General features: G+C 50.5%; 8 protein-coding genes across 8 annotated transcripts; 1 reads left to right on the forward strand and 7 right to left on the reverse strand.

The window, feature by feature from the left end:
* Positions 1-319: 319 nt before the first annotated feature.
* PFICI_12478 (uncharacterized protein) lies at positions 320-1,398 on the reverse strand (the record flags this gene model as incomplete). Its single annotated transcript, XM_007841059.1, has 2 exons — positions 320-1,103; positions 1,190-1,398. 2 exons carry the CDS (start codon positions 1,396-1,398, stop codon positions 320-322), a joined length of 993 nt encoding a protein of 330 aa, XP_007839250.1.
* A 2,130-nt stretch (positions 1,399-3,528) lies between these two features.
* On the reverse strand, positions 3,529-5,225 carry PFICI_12479 (Glucoamylase P; the record flags this gene model as incomplete). Its single annotated transcript, XM_007841060.1, has 4 exons — positions 3,529-3,988; positions 4,066-4,509; positions 4,568-4,937; positions 5,000-5,225. The coding sequence occupies 4 exons, from the start codon at positions 5,223-5,225 to the stop codon at positions 3,529-3,531; spliced, it is 1,500 nt and encodes a 499-aa protein (XP_007839251.1).
* A 929-nt stretch (positions 5,226-6,154) lies between these two features.
* On the reverse strand, positions 6,155-7,255 carry PFICI_12480 (uncharacterized protein; the record flags this gene model as incomplete). Its single annotated transcript, XM_007841061.1, has 1 exon — positions 6,155-7,255. The coding sequence occupies one exon, from the start codon at positions 7,253-7,255 to the stop codon at positions 6,155-6,157; it is 1,101 nt and encodes a 366-aa protein (XP_007839252.1).
* Positions 7,256-10,787: 3,532 nt separating this feature from the next.
* Positions 10,788-12,377, forward strand: PFICI_12481 (uncharacterized protein; the record flags this gene model as incomplete). Its single annotated transcript, XM_007841062.1, has 3 exons — positions 10,788-10,929; positions 10,990-11,179; positions 11,240-12,377. 3 exons carry the CDS (start codon positions 10,788-10,790, stop codon positions 12,375-12,377), a joined length of 1,470 nt encoding a protein of 489 aa, XP_007839253.1.
* Positions 12,378-12,537: 160 nt separating this feature from the next.
* Positions 12,538-13,833, reverse strand: PFICI_12482 (uncharacterized protein; the record flags this gene model as incomplete). Its single annotated transcript, XM_007841063.1, has 1 exon — positions 12,538-13,833. The coding sequence occupies one exon, from the start codon at positions 13,831-13,833 to the stop codon at positions 12,538-12,540; it is 1,296 nt and encodes a 431-aa protein (XP_007839254.1).
* Positions 13,834-14,800: 967 nt separating this feature from the next.
* PFICI_12483 (uncharacterized protein) lies at positions 14,801-17,242 on the reverse strand (the record flags this gene model as incomplete). The annotated part of the gene is made up of 2 exons (XM_007841064.1): positions 14,801-15,342; positions 15,430-17,242. The coding sequence occupies 2 exons, from the start codon at positions 17,240-17,242 to the stop codon at positions 14,801-14,803; spliced, it is 2,355 nt and encodes a 784-aa protein (XP_007839255.1).
* Positions 17,243-18,304: 1,062 nt separating this feature from the next.
* PFICI_12484 (uncharacterized protein) lies at positions 18,305-18,565 on the reverse strand (the record flags this gene model as incomplete). Its single annotated transcript, XM_007841065.1, has 1 exon — positions 18,305-18,565. One exon carries the CDS (start codon positions 18,563-18,565, stop codon positions 18,305-18,307), a length of 261 nt encoding a protein of 86 aa, XP_007839256.1.
* A 131-nt stretch (positions 18,566-18,696) lies between these two features.
* On the reverse strand, positions 18,697-20,732 carry PFICI_12485 (uncharacterized protein; the record flags this gene model as incomplete). Its single annotated transcript, XM_007841066.1, has 2 exons — positions 18,697-20,103; positions 20,166-20,732. 2 exons carry the CDS (start codon positions 20,730-20,732, stop codon positions 18,697-18,699), a joined length of 1,974 nt encoding a protein of 657 aa, XP_007839257.1.
* Positions 20,733-20,764: the final 32 nt, after the last annotated feature.

Genomic DNA, 20,764 nt, shown 5'->3' on the forward strand with positions numbered 1-20,764 from the left:
TCCGGAGCAGCAGTCCGGGCCACTCCGGCCGTCACTCCACTTTCTCCGCTGTCAAAAGCTGTGCGCGCCGAGCTTGAACAACAATTTGAGGCGAGTTTTATCCATGCTTGAATCCTTTACTGATACACGGGGAAAATTGATTCAGCTCATGGCGTGCAGCTCAAAGTGGTGGCTCAAGAATTGCATATTAATGCCCATGTGCAAGACGGGGCAGTGCGGACATACAAGGTTTCACCAGCATCAATCCAATGCAAGTGGCCCAACATGACATTAGATAAAAGCAACGCTTATTCAATTTTCTTGTTTACTTCTTTAAAGTCTACCACGTTTTGGTATTTCCTTCATACCCGGAACCATAGAATCCCGTAATCGACAAGTCCGCCTGGTCAAACTCATACATATTGCTGGCGGGCGAGTAACACTTCTGGACCGGCGGAGGCGACAGCGTCGTAGGCAAACCCGGACTTGTGGGCGGGCTCACGGCGCCCAACATGGAAGCCTCGTAGTTGGACGAGGCAATGGTCCGTGTCTCTTCAATGCCAGCAGCGACGCTCCGTGCATGACTATTCTCCGGTGCCGCGAGCTCTTGGGCGCCCCCATTTCGCATATTCTCGGCCTGCAGCAAAGAGTTCCGGTAGCTCTCATAGTCGGTGGTAATATCCTCCTCTTCCTCTTCTATACTGCTCCGCGGCGACCATTGCCGCGATGTTATGGTGATGGTGGGGATCGACTTGCGCCAGGTATTGGACCGCGGGAGGGTGGCCATGTTCTGCGTCTTGCCGCCCTCGGGGTCGAGATCGGCGTATCTTCCTCGGTCGTGTATTGACTTTTGCAGCTTGTGGGTATAAATCGCCCCCAGGACGAGTTGGCCTATACTCGTCACGGCGAGCATGATGGCGAGGATCAGGTTGAGCGGGCTCAGGGCTCCGTGTGCCGCCGAGACGACTACGAAAAAGAAGAATACTAGCCAGACGGTCGTCTTGATGCAGGCAAAGGCTAGCAGCAGTGCTGGCCTAAGTCGACTGGCTTTGTATAATATGGCCTCGGTTGCGCCGAGCGCTAATGTGAGAATGCAAAAGACGAGCAATACAGTGCCGATTGCACTATTGTGTATGTGTTAGTTGAACCGTTTCGCACATTTCGGACGTGTGATTTTCGACGAGCAGGGAATGGGATTGGGGAGACTTACACAGCAACTCTTGCTAAATCATTGACTGGATATCCGAACCAGCTCACATTATCGTCGCCTCGGCCTGCTACGAGATATACCGTGCTGGAACCAATCATCAAGCAAGAGATGACGCCCAATACACCACAACATAATCCTTGTATTATCCAATATGGCAAAAGTTGACGTTTGCGCCATAAGCCTTCGCTGGTCGGTGTACTGTAGCCCATTGTGGCTGATATCTTCTGAGGAAAAAAGGAGAAAAACAGTATCGCTTGCTGAGTATGTATATAGGCACAAATTCTCGTTTCGTTTATAGTTCTTTGGATCGCTCTGGTACAAGTAAGTCTCAGGGAGGCATACGATGAAACTCCCACCGCAAGACTCGCGAATATTGATTAGAAATAGAATGCATGAATGAACCAAGAAGGGGGGAAAAAGAGAGAGAGAGAAACACTCAGACAGAAACTTCTCGAGATATATGATCTTTTTCTCTTCTCCCAATTCTCTCTCTCTCCATGCAACGACCGTCTGTTTGCTCCTCTATTCCTAACCTAACGTACCAACCTAGCGTTGGGCTGTGCTGAATGGTGCTATGGCCCGTAGGATCGTTAGGGGGGCCACTTAGCGCCACCCACTGCCATGGTCCGCCCACTGACAAAAATCAGACATGGGGGGCTAAGTTCTCCTCCCATGAAACAAATTTCAAGGCCATGTTCTGATAGTTCTTGAAAGGGTGAGGCTGATTTGCTGTTTTGAGTTTCCATCTCACTCAGTCAAAGAGAAAGCAGCTGACTCAATGGCAGATGTTCCGTCCACTGCGAAACGTCAAATCTCCAAGAACTTGGGACTTGATCAGTACTACCTAATATGTACCGCAACAAAATCATGCTAGGTGTACAAGATATAAAGGAAAAGAAACTGGCTACCATTTCCGTCTGCTTGGGTCCGACCCAGAGTCAGACGGAGCCTCAATCTACCAGTGACATGGGTAACTGGTTGTTTTGCCTTGTCACCGCCAATTCCGGTCCCGAGCGTTTTCCTTCTTTGCCCATTGAGGCTTGGAAGGAGGAGGAAGAGAAGACGTCTGATCTTCTGTGCATTTACAATGAGCATACCCGTGTCAAGAACAAAATGCGCAAGGGCAAGGCATCTACCTAGCTAGGGACATACTGCAGCTAATCTCCCCTTTCCTAGCCTTAGGGTTCCTTGCAATCGTGTGCAACACCAAAGCCTACCAATGGGCTAATGGCCGAGCTTGGGTGTCAGATCTATAATTGACACTATTTTTAGTTTCTAGTTCAACATTATGGCTGACGCACCCGCTAGCGCGTCTTGGCTATAGAAGAGAGTCAAGGGACTATGCCTCAACGCATCCTTCGGGTATGGGGATGCACAAGACAAGCTTCAAAAAGGGGCTATAACAGCTGTTATTGTCTAAAAAAGAGAAGGGAGGGAAGGAAATAAAACATTGGCATCATGTTTTGTTATAGAGTTTATATACCCCAAACAGCAAACCTTATATCTTTTTCATGGTGTCACACATCGTGAACCTTTCAGACGGGTCCGGCCTTTATGGGCGCCAAGACCACTCGGCCCACACTTGTAGTGGTTCTGTTTGACACATAGAGTACCGATCTACCATTATGCGGCCGAAGATCGTCGTCTCGATAGAAGCTGTGGATCATTGCCAGCTGGAATACCCCTTCTTGATTCTGCCTTTTGTTGAGAATGATTTCTTCTCCAATCAAGTGCTTTGCTTCTAAATTTATTCCCTATCATTTCCCGAAACCCCGGAATGAACACAGACTGTGTCAATGCGAACTGAAAATGTCAAAGCTAGATTCATTGGTCGACGTGTCAGCGTAATTATATTACCCCAGCAAGTATCATTGTCAAGTCGGCCGCCTGTGACCAGTTCGTTTATTAGACTCGCAGAAGCTCAGGCATATCACAGACCATAGACAGCAATCGAAAGCACAAAGTCGCTGCCAGGGCCATGTGTCGCGATCCCAGATTTGGAAGGCTTAATTTTGATTAAATCCTTGAGTGTGATTATTTGGATCCGACTTTGTCAGCTTAGAAAACATCACCTAACCATCGAGAACAATGCAATATTATGCCAAGATAATGAACCCCGGCCAAAGTTTGACAATCATCTGCTCGGAGAGATAAGACAGCGAAAGATGAACCATGTTTATACTATATTTGCGCACCCAGGCAACTTCTAGTTCCGCAACCGCCCTGCTACAGAAACAGACAATCAAATGTAGGTGGGTGATACATCTAGATCACGAAGAAAACCAGTTACACGCATCTCAGCCCAACTCTCCCAACCCATCCCGCCCCGTTCTACACTCTCAAGCGGCCGCCGACGCAATCGGAGCAGGCGCATAGGTACCGGGCGTAGACGATGACGAACATGTATCCGGGACCTCGGCGGGGGAGGCGCCCTCCCAGCCGGCCGGGTACTGACCCGCGCGGCGCTGGGCCATGGTGACAAAGGCGGCGTAGCTCCAGGTCAGATCCGTGGCCGACAGCGGGCTTGCCGGCTGGTCGCGGCCGAACTGCTCGGCCAGGGATCCGTCCGAGGGCGTGTACTGCTGCACCACGGCCACAAAGGAGTCGGCGTACGCCGTCACGGCGGACAGGATGTCGGTGAATGCCGCATCTGATGCGGCGTATGTGCCTGCGGTTGCCGATGAGTAAATGGTTGTGAAGAAGGAGAGGGAGGTGTCGTCAATGGTCAGGGTCTGCTGTGCTGTCCATTGTGCCACGGCGTCGTAGAGGAACTCTGCTGCTCCGGCGGTAATCAGATACCTTGTGCAAGGCACGCGTTAGTCTTTTCGGGGGATCAAGTCAAGGGAGAAGATGCTTAAAGTTGTCATTTAACTCACCATGGATTGCCGCCCTGATAGGTATCCTCTGGGTACCGCCCAATCGCGATGCCCGTTCCAGCAGCAACGCCATCATTGATGGAGTAGACTCCCGAGAACGAGTCAATGTAGGCCTTGAAACTGGACAGAGACTTGCTGCTGCAGGGCTGGAACGTGGAGCTCGAGCAGGACGCGTCCACGTCAAAGATGGCAATCGAACCGAGAAACGTGTTGGCGTCATGGCCGCTACGGCCATTGTTCACGTTGATGTTGGCGGTCAGGAACTCGCCATTCCAGTAGCTCTGGAGGAAACAAAGGATCTGAGGGGCCTGGTCACAGCCGGTACAAGTGACGCCCAAGGTTGTGGCCAGAGCGCTGCCCTCGATCAGAGAGCGGTACTGGTTTTGCGTCGTAAAGAAACTCGAGCCCTGGACCTCCTCCCATAGATCAAAGGTGGTCTGGTTCCTGATGTGGAGGTTAGCTTAAAGAGATGACCATGCCGGGGTAGTAATCCATGTCCTACCAGTACTGTCCAACATAGGACAAATCGTTGGAAATGATGGGCCACACATCACTCGTGGCTGTATCCTGTTGGCCATTGTCGACCAGCCAATTGCTATACGCAATCAACGCAATAGCGCGGAGGGCAGGGCCATCACGCTGAGGTCTTCCCCAAGCATCGGTAAACTGGGTCTCGTTGCTGTAGAACTTGGGCTCGGCAAGGCCTGATCCATCAGACAAACTGCCAGACGGATTGTCGACCGTCTGTAGGAAAGCCTGCGCCTGGACGTAATTGTCGATGACAGTCTGAAGAGTCGTGTCCCCAGAGAAGATGAACTCATCAATTATGGTCTTGAGCGTCAATGCCGAGTCCCGAGTCCAGGTATAAAAGTCTGTAATTAAATGTTAGTTTCACATGATGTAAAATTGAGGTGATGTATAAGTGGCATCTAACAGTCCGGGTCAACCGTGGATGGGCTTGCAACGACGATTCCAGCCGATGCGCCCTCGACCTTGGCACCGTCTGGTCCAATGTTGTTCAGTATGCCCTGCAGAGCAATGGGTCGTTCAGTGTCGATAAATGCATCAACCGTGGACGTCTGACGGATTGACGGCCGGGCTACTGTGACGGCAGTGAACGCCGCCACGGTGGTTGCGATCTTGATCATGGCTGAGACCATAATGAAGAAAACAGAGGATCAAATTTGAGTACGTATACTGCACAGTTTGGCACCCCTCCAACTGCACTGTAATGACAGAAGATGGTGTTGGGGAAAACATTGTGCATGAGGGTGAAGAGCGTCATATATGTATTTCGGAAGCTGTACACACTCCCTTCGGCCTGTATTCTCAGATTGGCACCATAATCCATTTCAATTGCCTGCATTTACCTAAAGGTATCCTTTATGGAATCGTCCGATGACTTGATCTGACAAACGTGGTCGTGAAAGCTTCAATCGCTCTTCATAGTTGTCCACCTGCCAGGAACCAAGCAGATCGTCATGCGCAACTCCGACTCCGACACTCATGGGCCGAATAGTCTATTTGCAACGCGGACCGATTGTGGAGCAGCCAGTCAGGAAGAGGAAGTTCTACCAAAGTTGCGTCCATCAATTGTCTGGCGCGGGGGATCAGGGGATATATTACCCCAGCTATAATACCCCAAGAACCCCAAGATTTCCCCAGCTCACAATGAGCGGGTCCCGACGATGATCTTTGCTCTATTACCCGCTGCGGCCATCACATGCTGCATGCTCAACGGCCCGAAAATATTACATGACGACAGTTGACAGCCAAATTTCCATCAGATCATGTTGTCCTCGGAAACATTGTCAGTATTTGCATCTTGGTCACTCATTCATTTTCCTCAATCACACTGGAGAGAACAAGGTGCAAGCTGGAAGAGATCTCGATTGACCGTTGTTAGAACGCCTAAGCTAATCCTCCAGTCCCAAGAGCCAACTATGTCTAATGTACAGCACAGACCAAATCATATATACAAGATGGAAAATGAAAAAAGAGTATGAGAAGTAGAAGTGTTTGGGTTGGGTTTTTATGCGGGTGTTTTTCACCAACAAGCATCAGCACTTGATGCGTCTTGGAAATCCATTTACCAGCGGAACCAGCTGAAGGCGTTGGAGCGGCTGTCCTCCTTCTTGGAAGACTTGGAGTCGGAGTCATCCTCGTCATCGTCAGAGTCATCGTCCGAGTCCGAGGTCTTGGTGGACTCACTAGAGCTGGAAGTCTTGGAGGACTTGGAGCTCGTGGTCTTGGTAGACTTGGCAGTGGAGGTGGACTTGCTGCCGCTGCTGGTCGTGGTGGCCTTGGACGAGCTGGTAGCAGAAGAGGCGGTGGCGCTCGTCTTGGAGGCGCCAGTGCTGGCGGCGGCGGAGCCGGACTCGTACGTGTCGCCCGAGATGTCCGAGTCGGAGTAGATGCAGTAGGTGCCGTCAGCGCCGGAGCCGTACTCGGAAGGCTCCTCGTCGTTGTCGTCGGTGCCGGTGTAGGTGACGCAAATGTCATCGACGCCAGAGACAACAATGTTGGTAAAGGTGGCCGAGTCACCGTAGTTGTAGTTGATACCAGCGAGCTCGCTACCGTCGGTGGCGGTGATGCCGTCCATGATGACGTGACGCTCGTACATGGTGTCGCAGTTGCCACAGCTGCGGTACAGCTTACCAAAGGTATCAACGGTGAAGTCACTGACGCTGAGGGTACCGCCACCGTTGTGCTGAAGGACCTTGTCGTCGGCGCCAAAGGCACCTCCGCCAGAGATGGTGGTGGTCTCGCCGGCGTCCTGGTTCTTGATGGTAAAGGCATCCTCACAGACGGCAGACCACCAGACGTTGGTCAGGGTACAAGCACCCTGACAGTGGACACCCTCCATCTGGTTGGGTCCAATGATGACGTTGGACAGGGAGCCACCGTTCTCGATCTGGAAGACGGCGTCCGAGTCGCCACCCTCGCTCTGGCCCTCGCAGTCGACACCACGGTCGTACATGACCATGCCACCGTCGAAGCTCTCGCCAGCAGCGATAGTGTAGACAGTGCTCAGGGCAGACGAACCTGAGGAAGCAGGTAGGGAGTCACGCTTCATGGCGGCTCTGCGCTCTTCGGGCGAAGGGCTCGCGGTGACAAGAGGTCTGCTGGGCATAGCCGAGGCGCCAACGGCCATGGTGGCGGCAACTCCGAAGACAATACGGTACTGCATTTTGAAATTGTTGGTGGATGATTGGTTGTTGGTGAAAGATGGGTGGTTTTCGAAGAGGAAAGTGAATGTTCTAAGCCTGCTTGGAGCGTGTTGAAAGAATGATTAAGCACAGCTTAATGAAAGAATGTGAAGAAGCTGGTAATGAAAGAGTCTGTGTGGTGCTGAACTGAAGAGAAAAGATTGATGCCATTGAAGGAAGGAAGTCGTTCTCTTAAGTATACGAGAATGAGATGCATCTGCTATGTGAGAAGACATGGTTATCATGATTCGACAACTGACCATGCTCGTCACTATGGATCCTCAGGAAGATACCGATCACCACTCTCTTGTTTGAGGCAAATTGGACGATTGTTTGCACTCCAGGTTCGGTCTTGATTGGTCTCGACAGGGGAGCACCATGGGGACGATGGGATGGATAGGATGTAGGTGGACTGGTGGAAAGGCTGGGCATATCATCGGAACATCCCAATCCACAGAACCAAACTCGATCCCTGGGAAAGGCTTCCGTGTTTCTGGATTCCGGACCCTGGTTGCCTGGCCTCAGGGGTGCAGAGCCTTTGCCATTTCTTTTACAGCCCGATATGTATCGTGCCTTGAACGGGTCATCCCCGATACGATCGATTGATGTATAGTCCTGTAAAAGTTGAATTCGAGTGACTTGAACAATCCTCAAAACTGCAAACCTATCTCTGTGCTTGTCTGGCGAGTAATCACACCATGACTAGTAGTCCAACGTACCCGGCTCCTGTACATGTTGATTGAACGAAGCTCAAAAAAATCAATTGCCAATTATCAACAATGGTGCAGTCATGAGTTGTCGAGTCTCGACCGTACCCAACCCACACATTCAACACACAGACCAACGGAAACTAAATAGAACAGCCGAAGTTTAGATGAAACGGGATGGGGCAGGGCGTCTACAGGTCATCGAATCATGGCCATAATTGGCAATAAATGGGGCTCCTGGGGGATCTTTCTAGGGGCTCCCCCAGTGTTTAATTCAACTGAGGCTCTGCCAAGCCAGTAAGTCCGCGAAAATCCGGGCCCTACCTAGAGGCGTCCAGCGGCGGCTCTAGGGGGCTCTAGGGCGCTGCAGTCTTGGCAGCTTTCTTGGCTTCCAACGGCCTCAACAGTTATATTGTGGTGCGTCGTCATCAGGCCTAACTCCGGGTCCTCCCCCAGGTCATTCACCAGCAAGAAAAGAGCGAGAGCGCCGAGGGGCTTGATCAATCGCCGAGCCCAGAGGCTGAACATGGGTCCGCGCAGATCTGTCGTGGCTTGTTATATCCGAATGGGCAGCACCTTGCTGTCGGCCTGGGACTGCCCACCAAAATCCGAACATATCCTGATGTATGTCCATCTTTTTTACTCCAGACGTTGTACTGGAAAGACTGTACGGCCTGAAACTCAAAAAGGAATTCACTTGTCTTTTTTTTTTTTTTTTTTTTTTTTTTGGGCCTGGGCGCACCACTACATGTCAAAAATATAGTACTAGCTTCGACTGGCTCCTAGCGTATCTGCTACCTCTAGCGACTATAATCGTGATTGCGACATGCAGTATCCTGAGATTTTGGTGAAGATGTGTTAAAATCAACATGTGCTTAAGAGATATTCTTGCATCGTTTTACAGGCGTCGATTGTGCAAAGAACACTGTCGCATCCATTTCTATAATCGTCAAATCACTGTATGCTGCCAAACAAATGATCCCGACTGACCGACAACCGGACACGCGTCATTTGATTACCGCGATTTCTTGGCAAGTCTCGCAGTTGTCAGGAAAAGGAACGAACCACATCCAAACAAGGATAACTCATCTTGGGCCTAGCCAGAAAGAACCTGTACTCGAATACGTATGATGTATTTCCTTGTAAGGCTCCACAAGCATCTGGAATGAAATCTGCGGAATGTTGATTCCTCCGACCGATCAAATTCATCTATCTTCCGCCTTGTTAGATGTGTAGTAGATATGGTTACCAAGTATACTTGGCAGTTTCTACTTGAGGAGTGACACCAGTCGCTATTTAGAGTAGAGAATGACTCCAAGTCAGTCACTCAACAGTTGTTTATGCAGGAATCTTGTGTGTATCTGAATCATTACTCAATTACTCTGAAGTCCACCATCCCGGAATCGTGCAGATACGAAGCTGATCTTTACCGTCACATTGGAGGAAATTTGTCGGGGATGAAGCATGCACTTCAGATGGATCTTTGGACGACCACACGTGGGTTGCGATCTACGCGCTTACAGGCATTCCATTTGGTTTCAACTCTCCCAAATCGGTCCAGGCAAGTAAAGACCCCATTCAATTCTCAAGTTCTAGAAGACTTGACTGGGCAGGGTCCAATCGGGACAATGCAAGGCTCCAGAATTGGTGACTACGATGTACGTTGTACCGTGTGATACCCGGCCGAGATTTCAGCCAAGACTCGAAATTGCAGGATTATGCAGAGCCTCGAGATTGCATCCTTGTTCACGACCCGTCTTAGCTGTGGGGAGTATATTTTTGTATGTTTGATTCAACCCGCTTAGTCAAAATGCGTGTTGTGGAGGATTCTTTCTCTCTCAAGCAATTTGCATATGGAGTTCGCCGAGGCCCTGAAGTAGGTATAAGGGTCTCGAGACCACGGAGGGTGCGAATCTCGACAATAGGTCAAAGTTTCGTTTACAAACTTGACTCCTGAATCAGACGGTGATTTCTATCGTGACGATAGTGCGACAAATTCACAAGTCAAGACCTTGAATGGACCCAAAACTCTCATTTAAAGTCAGTCAGTCAACAATTTCAAATAATGGGTTTTCTCAACCGTCAGAATCATTCGGCACAGCAGCTTGATCTACTCCGGAACAAAGTAGAACTCTAAGCCTCGCATCGTAATAACCAGAAACGAGCGTTGCGAAAATAATGGTAGTCATTTGCTGGCTGCTGGTAGGGACATATTTTCGCCTGGATTACTAACGTACTTCTACTATTGTAAGTCCGCACATTGGCCGGAGAAGATCATATCATTGGCTGCCTTTTGACGTCACCCAATAGCCAACGGTGAATCTTAGAATTTGGCGAGCCTGAGTACGTAAAAGAAAAGATGCAAGTTTAATGGCGGCATTGCCCCCTGCCTAAGCAGCTTAAATTGATTGGACGCCCTTCTGCGGCTCGCCTGCGCCTCTTGTTATTCCCGGCGAAGGGAGGCATCTAGGAATGGTGTCGAGGGACGCAGATCTCCTGCAACTCCCATTGCGTGCGAATAATTTATCGTTATGTTCTCTGCCTGTGCATTACATTCGGCCCGGCCCTTTTCATCTTTGTCGAGGCGGGAATAAGTATCCCCAATGTTTGATAATCAACCTGATTTTACAATGCAGTTGCAGCTATGTACTACGCAAGTATATATAATATATGAGGCTGTTCTAGTGACAATGGCAAGTGAATGATTGTATCTCTTCGTACAAGGACAGATGCGAGACATCACTGCACTTGATCTGACCTGTTTGATGACTTGCCGCACTCCATTTTCAATTGATGCTGCTTTGAAATGTCAACAACCATTGAGAAAACAATTGTCCCTCGGGAACTAGAGACGGTCGGTATAATGCCACCGACCACCGAAGCTGTGGGAAGAATATCTCAAGAGTCTCTCGTTGAGCCTCCAGCCATCTGGTCGCAAAGGCAAAAATGTGAGCAGTTTGGACCATTTGGACTATTGCAAAATGCATCACTGACGCTCCAACGCTTAGGGCTTTACACATGCATCACCGTTTCGCTACCAATGATGACTTCATTCAGCTGTAGTGTGCAGACACCGGCATTGACAGCCATCGCCGCTGAGCTGCACACAACCCGAATTGTCGCTGCGCTGAGTGCCACCACTTATTTCGTCGGGTCTGTGGGAGGCTACTTCTTTTTCGCGCCTCTTTCAGAGTTCTTGTTAGTGCACCAACGTTTCGGATATGAAGGTGAAATGACTGACATAATAATATGATATAGCGGGCGTAATCCAGTTTATTATTCAACATTCTCATTATTCACTCTTACAAACTTGGCTTCGGCTCTGACGCCCAACATATCAGCACTACTCGTGTTTCGCTTCTTCAACGGCCTCTTTGGAGCCCCCAGTGTCGCCAACTCTGGAGGCTCTCTGGCTGACCTCTGGGCTCCCGAAGAGCGCTCCGTACCGTTTGCCTTGTTTACGGCAGCATGCTTTTGCGGACCCGTGATCGCGCCGCTTATCGGCGGTTTTCTCACCCAGTACGCCGGCTGGCGATGGAATTTCTGGCTCATGTTCATTCTGTGCTGTGTGCTGCTTGTCTTGCTGGTGGTATTTGTGCCCGAGACCTATCCCACCAAGCGTAAAGGCTATCAGGCTGCAAAGCGGTCCCAAAAGGAGTGGACCAAGGAGTTTCGACAGAGTCTCGCCCGGCCGTGGCTCATGTTCTTCCGGGAGCCGATCCTCTTCTTCTTGTCTCTTTACATGTCCTTCATTTATGGCGTGCTCTTTCTCAAGTTTACCGCTTACCCAGTAGTCTTTCAAAAGTCGCGCGGATGGTCACTCTCCATATCCGGATTATCCTTTCTGGGAATCACCGCCGGCATGATTCTGGCGACGATACTATCGACTCGCCTCAATCAGATACGATTGCGCTATGTCAAGCGCCTCGGTCCTGTGCCCGAAGCTCGATTGCCGCACTTGATACCTATAGCATGGCTCATGCCCATTAGTCTCTTCATCTTTGCCTGGACAGCGGAGCCGCCCGCTCACTGGATCATCCCCATCCTGGCCGGTGTACCCTTTGGCTTTGGACTCGTGTTTCTCTTTCTCGGTATAAATGCCTATCTCACGGACTGCTACGAGCGCTATAGTGCCAGCGCTCTTGCAGCAAATTCCCTGCTTCGCTGTGTCTTTGGCGGCAGCTTTGCCGTACTCGCAGACGTCATGTATAGTGGTTTGGGCACGGCCTGGGCGGTTAGTGTGTTGGGGTTTGTTGCCTTGGCCTTGACTCCAATGCCGTGGGTGTTTTATCGCTATGGCCCGTATCTGCGTTCAAAGAGCAAATATCACTGCCTCGCAAGTGAGTCACAAGTCGCGCCTAGAGACATGATTTCAGAGCAACAGAGCAAAGTGTAAACTGTCTATATTATACAAAAGATGCGAATTATTCAAGTTTACGCTATCATACAGTGTACCTTTTGAACACAAAAAAGTGTATCGAATCAGCGAATCTAGGCAAGCAGAAACCAAACACACTTTTGGCCATCAAGACTCATGCCTCTAAAGACACCAAACATTAGTAATCGTAGTCGGGCAGATCCCAGTCCTTTACCTCTTCTTTCAAGAACCAACTGAAAATATTTAATCTCAATAATGAAGCAATACCCAGGAACAAATTGGCGAGACCGACGCCCACGGACGATGACGGCAGCATCATGCCCGCTTTATTCTCAAGCACTCCTTCCTGGACCTGGTCCATGAACGGTCGTAACTTGCAATCATAAGCCTCCAGTGCCGCTGTGACTGCAGACGTGGCTGAAGAGCCTTTTCTGTCGGATCCGGATCTCTCATGTAGCGACGGCATACCGCAGTGCCGGCCAATCTCGCCCGCCAGAATGTACGCGCCCACCAGAGCCGAAGTCGTGCCCATGCCCGTGTTGGCCGAGGGACAGTAGGCCGCGTCGCCGACGAGCGCCGTTCGGCCCTTGTACCACTTGTCCAGCTTGACCACGCCCATGCGCTCGCAGTAGAAGTCCTCCGCGGCCATCATATCCTTGACAAGGTCGTCAGATCGCCACCCCGCGCCGTGGAAAACTCGTGCCATCGCTTCCTTCTCCGCCGGGACATCGCCGCGTCGGATATTCTTCAGCTCGTCCGCAGTGGACGTGCAGCCGATATACACTTGAAGCTTGTCTGGATGCGACCTCCGCGTCATGATGCCGCGTCGGCCCGTCGCCATGTACTGCGTAGCCATGTACTCCTCGCCATCCTGGACGGGGCGAGCAACGGTGAAATATGCTATGTGCTGCCCTGGAATCGGACGCAGGCCATCCTCGCCGCCAGGACCGACCATCATCTTGCGGAAGCGGGATCCCTGCCCATCGGCACCAACGACGAGATCAAAGGTGTCCTTTTGGCCGTCTGAGGACTGGACATGGACCGGCCCGTCTTGTTCCTGGTCAAATCCGTCGATCGACGTTCCAAAAATGTATCTTGTCCGGTCCTTGGCGGCATCGTACATGATGCGGCACAAGTCCCCGCGCATAATCTCCCAATCCGTCGTGAAACTCTGCGCGCCCTCGCCCGTCCTGTTGGCCGGGAAGTAGGCGCGCCTCCAGCCGCGGGTATCGACGACCTGGAGCCCTTGCTCGGGCGGCGACGCAGCGCGGTACGCCTGCTCGAGGCCCATGCGCCTCAGGACCTCGACGCCGTGCCCCCGGAGGTCGACCTGCAAGCCCGTGGTGCGCAGCGCCGGGAACCGCTCCACGACGGTCACGTCGTGGCCTTGCTTGGAGAGCCAAAAGGCCAGGGCCGTGCCGGCGACGCCGCCTCCGCTGATGAGGACTTTGAGTTTTGGCATTTCGGACTCCATGTTATCTGAGGGCGGATGAATTTGATATCTCAAAATGCCGGACTGAATTGTGATTGCTTAATGACACTTGAAGGAGGACTGAAATGCCTTGCAATTCACAATCAAATTGATAAGAATCATCTTGTCACTTTAATACAAATTTGTCCGGCCTTACAAGGTCAAAGACAGACCCTTATGACTCCATCCATAATCGCTCCTCGCTGATTTATAAGGTTCGGCCGCTTATATCCGTATACTGGACCTCTCGTAAGCCAGTGTCTTCGGCCGAGCAAAGGTTACGACCGAGTAAGGAAAAGCGGAGCTATGCCAAAGGAGACTCTGTGATTGTGTATTGACCATTGCACAGGGAGCTCATTGTGATTGCTGACTATTCAAGGCTGAATCTACAGTTCCAATAAGATGTCTGTGGCGGCCGGTCCGTCTGTCCTCCCAATTGCCTGGCTGAACAGCCAGTTATATTGGCCAGTAGCATTCACAGCATGTAGCACAAATGTTCTCATGGCGCTAATTTGTCCGAGTGCTCAATTATCAAGTCTCTCTTATCTTCTCTTGGGGGTTGACTTGCTATCATCTTCATGGCTATTACTCATTTGACCGAGCTCAATGAAAACACTCGAGTATCTCAGTAACCTGGTACATTGGTGATCATACATCTTACCCGACGTGCCAGGAGCTGATGCCACCTAATTACCATGAACGATGCCATTTTGTATCACGCTCATGCTTGTCGCAATTATCTTTCCGAGCGAACTTCTTGCCACATTTGGAGCATCTGAATCGCTTTGCACCCGCACCTGCGTGCTGTTCGCGCCGATGGCGATTGAAATTTGACCTTGTCTTGAACTGCTTTCCATGTTCCTGACAAAAGAAACGTTGCGAACTTTTGGTCGTGAAGCCTGGTGAGCTGCAAACTCGATCAGCAATGATCATCCACTTGTTAGAAGTTCACTTAGCAGCCTAGGAGTCCTTACCCAGTCTGTGACCGCGTTTCCATGTCTGCCCCATTCGGAGTCAATGGCTCCATAGGTCCAATGGCGTGACACAGCGTAAGCTCAGGGGTGGACAGAGAAGTTGAGGTTTCATGGCCAAAGCCAGTAGAATGGTGAGAGGTGTCTTCAGAGCTCGACCTGGTCCAGGTTTCGATTGAGTCGTGCTCAGGAGATTCATTGATGAATTTCCACACATGTTGCTTTAGTCGGAGTAGGTATCCATCTTTCCACTTTTGACAGAATGAGCGAACATGCTTGTCAATGGGGCGCAAATGACCAAGTACGCTGATGTTGTCATATAGTATCTCGAGGTTCCAGATGTGCCTCCTGTCGAGGACAATGTCAGCGGAAGCGATGTCATGACCCTCCGGTATAATAGTACTGATAGGCTGTATCGGAGACGCAGCCACTTCCAACTGCATGTGATGAATAGCAGCGTCCATTGTCGGTTTGCACAAAGCTTTATATTGCGCAGACCAGCTGAGCTCGTTAAATCCGACGGGATTCATGAAGAACAATGCTATTTTCGTGGTAAGTAACTGTAGCCAAAGGACACACCAAATGATCAGGTAATAATGTAACTTTCAGCACATAGGCACACACTTACCGAGAAAGAGGATGAATAGGACGCAAATTACTCCGGAAGCAAGCTTGGGGGGATGGACGGCGGTCAGATCTTCGTGTGACGGTGTGTTGACCCAGCTCGCGTTACTGAAGGTCTCTCCACGAGTGTCGTAATAGGGATCCATGTTTATGTCCAAGAGGAAGTCATCGAATGATGAGAAGCTTTCTTCGTTGACCGTATCGGTCAATATACTTGATGGACTGGAGGAGGGCGCCAGATCCTCTTGAGAAAGAATGAATGTGTGCATAGTTTCGCGGGTACTCGATAATGACCCGGTCTCGCCTGCTTTCGAGGATTCGACCAATTCTAACTCAGCTGTGAGTCGATCTATGTATACATCGAGGTTGCTGCGGTTCGGCCAAAAGTTAATTTCTGGGATCGAGCCATTGATACCATCCACTGAGTATCTAGGTTTGGAGCCCCAAAGATCTGCAGCGAGATCCTCACAAGCCGTCCTTGTTGCCTCGTCTGACATGAGTCGCGTCCATTCTGGTACCTCATTGACAACACTCTGCCAGTGGGAAGTGTTGTCATCGAGACAAAATGTGTCATCATCCATGAATGAAGCAATCGACAGAGCGACAAGAAGTGCTGATAGGATATGGGTCGCGGACGTGGGCAAGGAACCAGCCAGCAGCTCCTTTAACGTGTTGACTCCAAAGGACCAGGCATAACTTCGGTCACTGATTGACTCTGAGAGCGAGCCGTCAAGAATGAGTTGCTTTGTGTTCTGATGATCCATCATGCACCGATATTGGCTGATGAAGACTCGGCGCAGCCGTTGCTTTCGAAATCTTCTTGCCGAAATACAATCTCTCCAGCACTGTTTAATCACCTCGGCTGCTCTCTTCTGGCTGCAGTGTCTTTGTGCACCGGAGTTTATATCGGGATTCATGCAGAGAAGAGCTAGATGTATATCGGCTCCAGCTTCCAGAAGCAGCGACACCATTTCCAAATCACGTCTCGCTGCAGCAACTGTAAGCGCAGTGCCTGCAGGAGACCAGTCATCCACATGGGCACCTGCGTCGATGAGAACTCTCGCCACTTGGTGTCGGCCGTGAATGCTTGCAGCCAAGAGCGCAGATGTTCCATTGGAATCTTGTTGGTTGACTGAAAACACACGTCTGCGTTTGCTCGTGAGTAGCGTGCGAACACAGTCAGCACGTCCCATGGTTGATGCATTGATCAAGGCCGTGTGGTCGAGTGCACCGCTGGTTTCAGGACTGAGCAGTGCTTCGAATACTGCCCATTCAGAGTGCCTCAATGCAAGGTGTATAGGTAAGTCACCTTCGGCATCTTCAATGTCTGGACAGGCACCGAGCGCTAAAAGGGTTTCAACGATGATGAGGTGGCCACCTTCTGCGGCTAGACCCATCATCGTTCTTCCTTCAAACTCGCTGTTTAAGAGATCATCATCGGCAAAGGAGATGCTGCGGCCCCGGGTTTCCGAGTAAATCCTCAAAGCACGATCAAATCTAGCAGTGTCGCCAGTTCTGCAGTATCGAAAGAGAGCCGGCCGGACTTTGCAGAAATGATCACCAGGTATGTGAAGACACTGGCTTGATTCCTTGTCACTGCAGAGAACGCGTTGGTGGTAGTAGTCAGTGCTGTGCAAACGAGGACTCGCTTGTCCTTCGTCGTAGGCCACACGTCCATCGCGGGTCCGGGAGGAATCGACCGTGGCTTGTGATTCGAAGCGTTGCTCGGAAAGTGAGTTCAGCAACCTGATCATGGAATCGAGTCTTGAAACAGGGTCAAAACCGTCGTCCCCAGGAGACATTGGTGGGGACTCCATGGTCTTGGTGAAAACGATGTATGGTGCTTAGGAGTTTAGGGATGATAGGCTCAATGTTTCAAGCGTGGACGGGGAGAATATAAGGGGAGAAGTTTGCTCTGAGTTGACAACATGGGAAGTAAATGACACCCAACTTTCCCAAATATATACATGTAAGAAAGAGCAATGGCTACTATGTATGCAGTAGTTCTAGGAAGTTTTCTAGGAATCGCCAGGCGGTGCAACCCGTGGACTTTGCCGTTTTGGGCGTGACTGAACGAATTCCTGTAAATATGATAATCTAATTGGCTGAAGCTCGACATCTACACGTGTACAAGCTCCGTACCTACTGCCGCTGCGGGGGTTCTGTGGCGGCAACTTGACCCCTTCCACCGCCGCAGCTTCACTTTTGTTGTACGATGGGGCCTCTTCTACTCTGTACCTCTACCACATGACGCAGTATGCCTAGTGTGCAACTTTTTGGTCAAAGTGCCTCATTTAGATATGCATGCACAATCTGACATGCGACAGATAGAATCATAAAGAATTATACATCATGAGTAGGCAAAAATCAGCAATTATGACATGGTCATATACTTGTGCATAGCTGGCATGCCATGAGGTCACAAGAGAAAAAGGACCTGTCGCTGATCACACACCCACATTGGGGATTGGGAATTGGGAATCAGCCACTAGGAAATAGAGATCACGAATTATAGAGATTAGGAAGCAATTTCTAGGAATCAGGAATCAGCTAGGAACGACTATGGAGACAATGCATATGTATACCATGGAAAGCAGTGTTTTAGCTCCATGGAAATAGTCATTTTCTCAACTCATGCATGCATTATGAAGCTCATGCCATGGCGCCGAGGAGAAGGTGAATAATAGAGCTGCATGGTGTTAGGTGGTGGTGAACGATGCATGTATAACAATTGTGGAGAACCAACACAACATCACTAGCAGGCAGCAATGGCAGAACGGTACAATCAATCTTTCAATGGTTTTCATCGAGGTTTTGGTTTACAATTATGACTTGAATCTCTATGCTTTCCGTTATATCCGTGCCCTTCACTTGGGGTTTTATTGATAGTCCGCATCGCCCAAGAAAAAATCCAAGTCAAAGTCCAAACCCAGACTGTCCTGGTCTCCTATTTCCGTTGGAGTAAAGACAATATTTTCAGGATGTATCGCAGAGATTGCATCCATTCTTTCCTGCAAGAGATTGATGCAATTACGTAGGTGATCTCGACCGCTCTTTGCGATTCCAAGATCAGGTTCAATACCCAGGTTCATTGCCTCGACCTGAGCTAGAATCTGGCCTAACACTATAAACTCTGGCATTAGTAACAATTGCTGGACTTTTGCCCGGAATTTATCTCGGCGTGCCGGTCCCGGTTTGCCCACAAAGCAGTGACAAATGGCAATACTGGCTCTTCAAGTAATCTGGAAGAGGCACTGAACAACAAAAAGGACTACTTACTTGGACTCTTAATGTTGGTTTCCCCCTCACGTATTTTCTCAGACGAGAATTCCATCATATATTCCAAAGCCTTCCTAAGAAACTCCGTATTATGCAAATTACGATGTAGCGGCCCATCACGGCAGGCGACCTCGGTCTGAGCCAAGAGTTCGTAGCTGAGAATACTGCCAGCACAGCGAAAGCCTTCTCGAAACATGCCACCGCCCAGAGTAAAGAGACGGGAAAACTTTTCGTCGGGGGCCGGATAAACCACCGCCATGGCGGCATCGATGCTCACCTTGATCGAGTAGTGGAACAAGGGGTTGGTACGGCCGCGGACGGCAAAATGGCAGTGGAGGACCAAAAGGAAGCGGCGTACAAGAAAGTCCATTAGATTCCGGTGAAACATCGTTACGCCGTGTTCCTGGTTGTCTCGGAGGAACTTGTCAGAGGTACGACAGGCGTCGAGAATATCCAAAGTCATCTTGAGAACCTCAAGATAGGATATTTCCGAATGTAGACCATATAAAAGTTTGAGGATTTTGAGTCTCGTTGGAAAAGTGTCGAGCAGCTGTAGTTGCATGGAAGTACTGGTATAAATACTGCGAGGGCGAGATCGCGGTGGCTTTGTGGTCTCACCCAGTTCGTCGTCATTGACATTGGAGGGGGGCTCGGTATCGAACTCATCGGTAGAGATCCTAGGAGGCATGGCGGCATCTAAAGAAGCCTGGGCGCCCATTTCGAGTATAGTGGCCCAGAGTCTCCTGCGCAACTCGGCTTGCAACACGGACATGGGCGGCAAGTATTTCGGGTCGCGGTGCAAACCAATTTGCATCGCTCTGTGGACGAGGGAGCCGATTGACATCCATACAAGGTCCCCACCGATTGAGAATATCTGCCGGGCCAGTATTGTGAGGCAATAGATCTGAAGCCCGTGAAGATCAAGTCGATCCTTTTTCAGAGGCCCCGAGAGCCAAGTCTGGGCCGCATGAATCCACTGGTGTACCAAGATACGAAGCTCTGCGTCTGGGTTCCTGTCTGCGTGGAGGCTCGATCCGATTGCAACGACAAGAAGAACTTTTAATCGCACTGGGGTTGATACACTCTCGGGCATGCTCCAGTACCGGTTGTACTCGGCCCAAAAGCTAGGCACGTGTAGTATCCTGTGAGATGATTCGAATGAAGAAAAGTAGAGGGCAGTCATTTGGTCTGCCACCTCGCGAGTCGGGTTCACTAGGCCAAAGTCTGGGTTGGCAAGGCTGCCACTCGGTCTCGTCAATTTGATGCGCTTGGCAATGTTCTTCCCGGCATGAAGTAGGTCGGCCATCTCGGTCACCAGTCCTCGGACTTCGGTATTTTCTATCAAGGCTCTGCTCTCTGGGTCGACGGCTTGACGATAACACTCGAGTACGGGTTGAAGCTTATTGACAAATCAGCAAGACGTGCAATAAAAATGACAGTAAATACAAAAGTGTAGCCTACCTCTCTCGTGGTAGTCTTCCAGTGACTTGAGCTGAGGATCCTGGTCTTGTTGAGAACGATATGGGACCGCTGCAGTCCCGAATCCAGTACATGATTCGCCGATCCAGGATCGACTTGACCAGAAAACTGATATGAGGCTTTTTCCAAACTCTCAACTCGCTCAATGAGATCTCGGAGATAGGGGTCGTCCCCGCGGCTTGAACGCAACGGCCGAGTGTCATCGGTCCTAGCAACGTCCACGACATTGCCATTTTCGGTGCCAACCTGCGCGACCGATACACCATCCCCAGCCTCGGCAGAAGCTGGAACTGCAGACTGGAGATTTGGGAATAGAGGATCAGGTGAATCGGACTGTGATGCGGTTGCTGCTAGAGCCTGGAGACTTTGACGCCCGCGACGCTGCTGCTGCGCAGGGAGCGGCCGAACGCCATAGGCATCATACGTACAATGGTGCTGGGCAGTGACACAGTGCTTGCAGGGGTCAGTTCTATCACATTTGATCTTGCGGCGCCGGCACTGAATGCATGACAGGGCCGGTCTGCGACGACGCTTCGGCTGCTGTTCCATTGGGCCCGTTGCTATGTCCGAGAGCTAGCTGA

The sequence above is a fragment of the Pestalotiopsis fici genome (genome assembly GCF_000516985.1).
Source record: "Pestalotiopsis fici W106-1 unplaced genomic scaffold PFICI_Scf_10, whole genome shotgun sequence".
NCBI lineage: Eukaryota > Fungi > Ascomycota > Sordariomycetes > Amphisphaeriales > Sporocadaceae > Pestalotiopsis > Pestalotiopsis fici.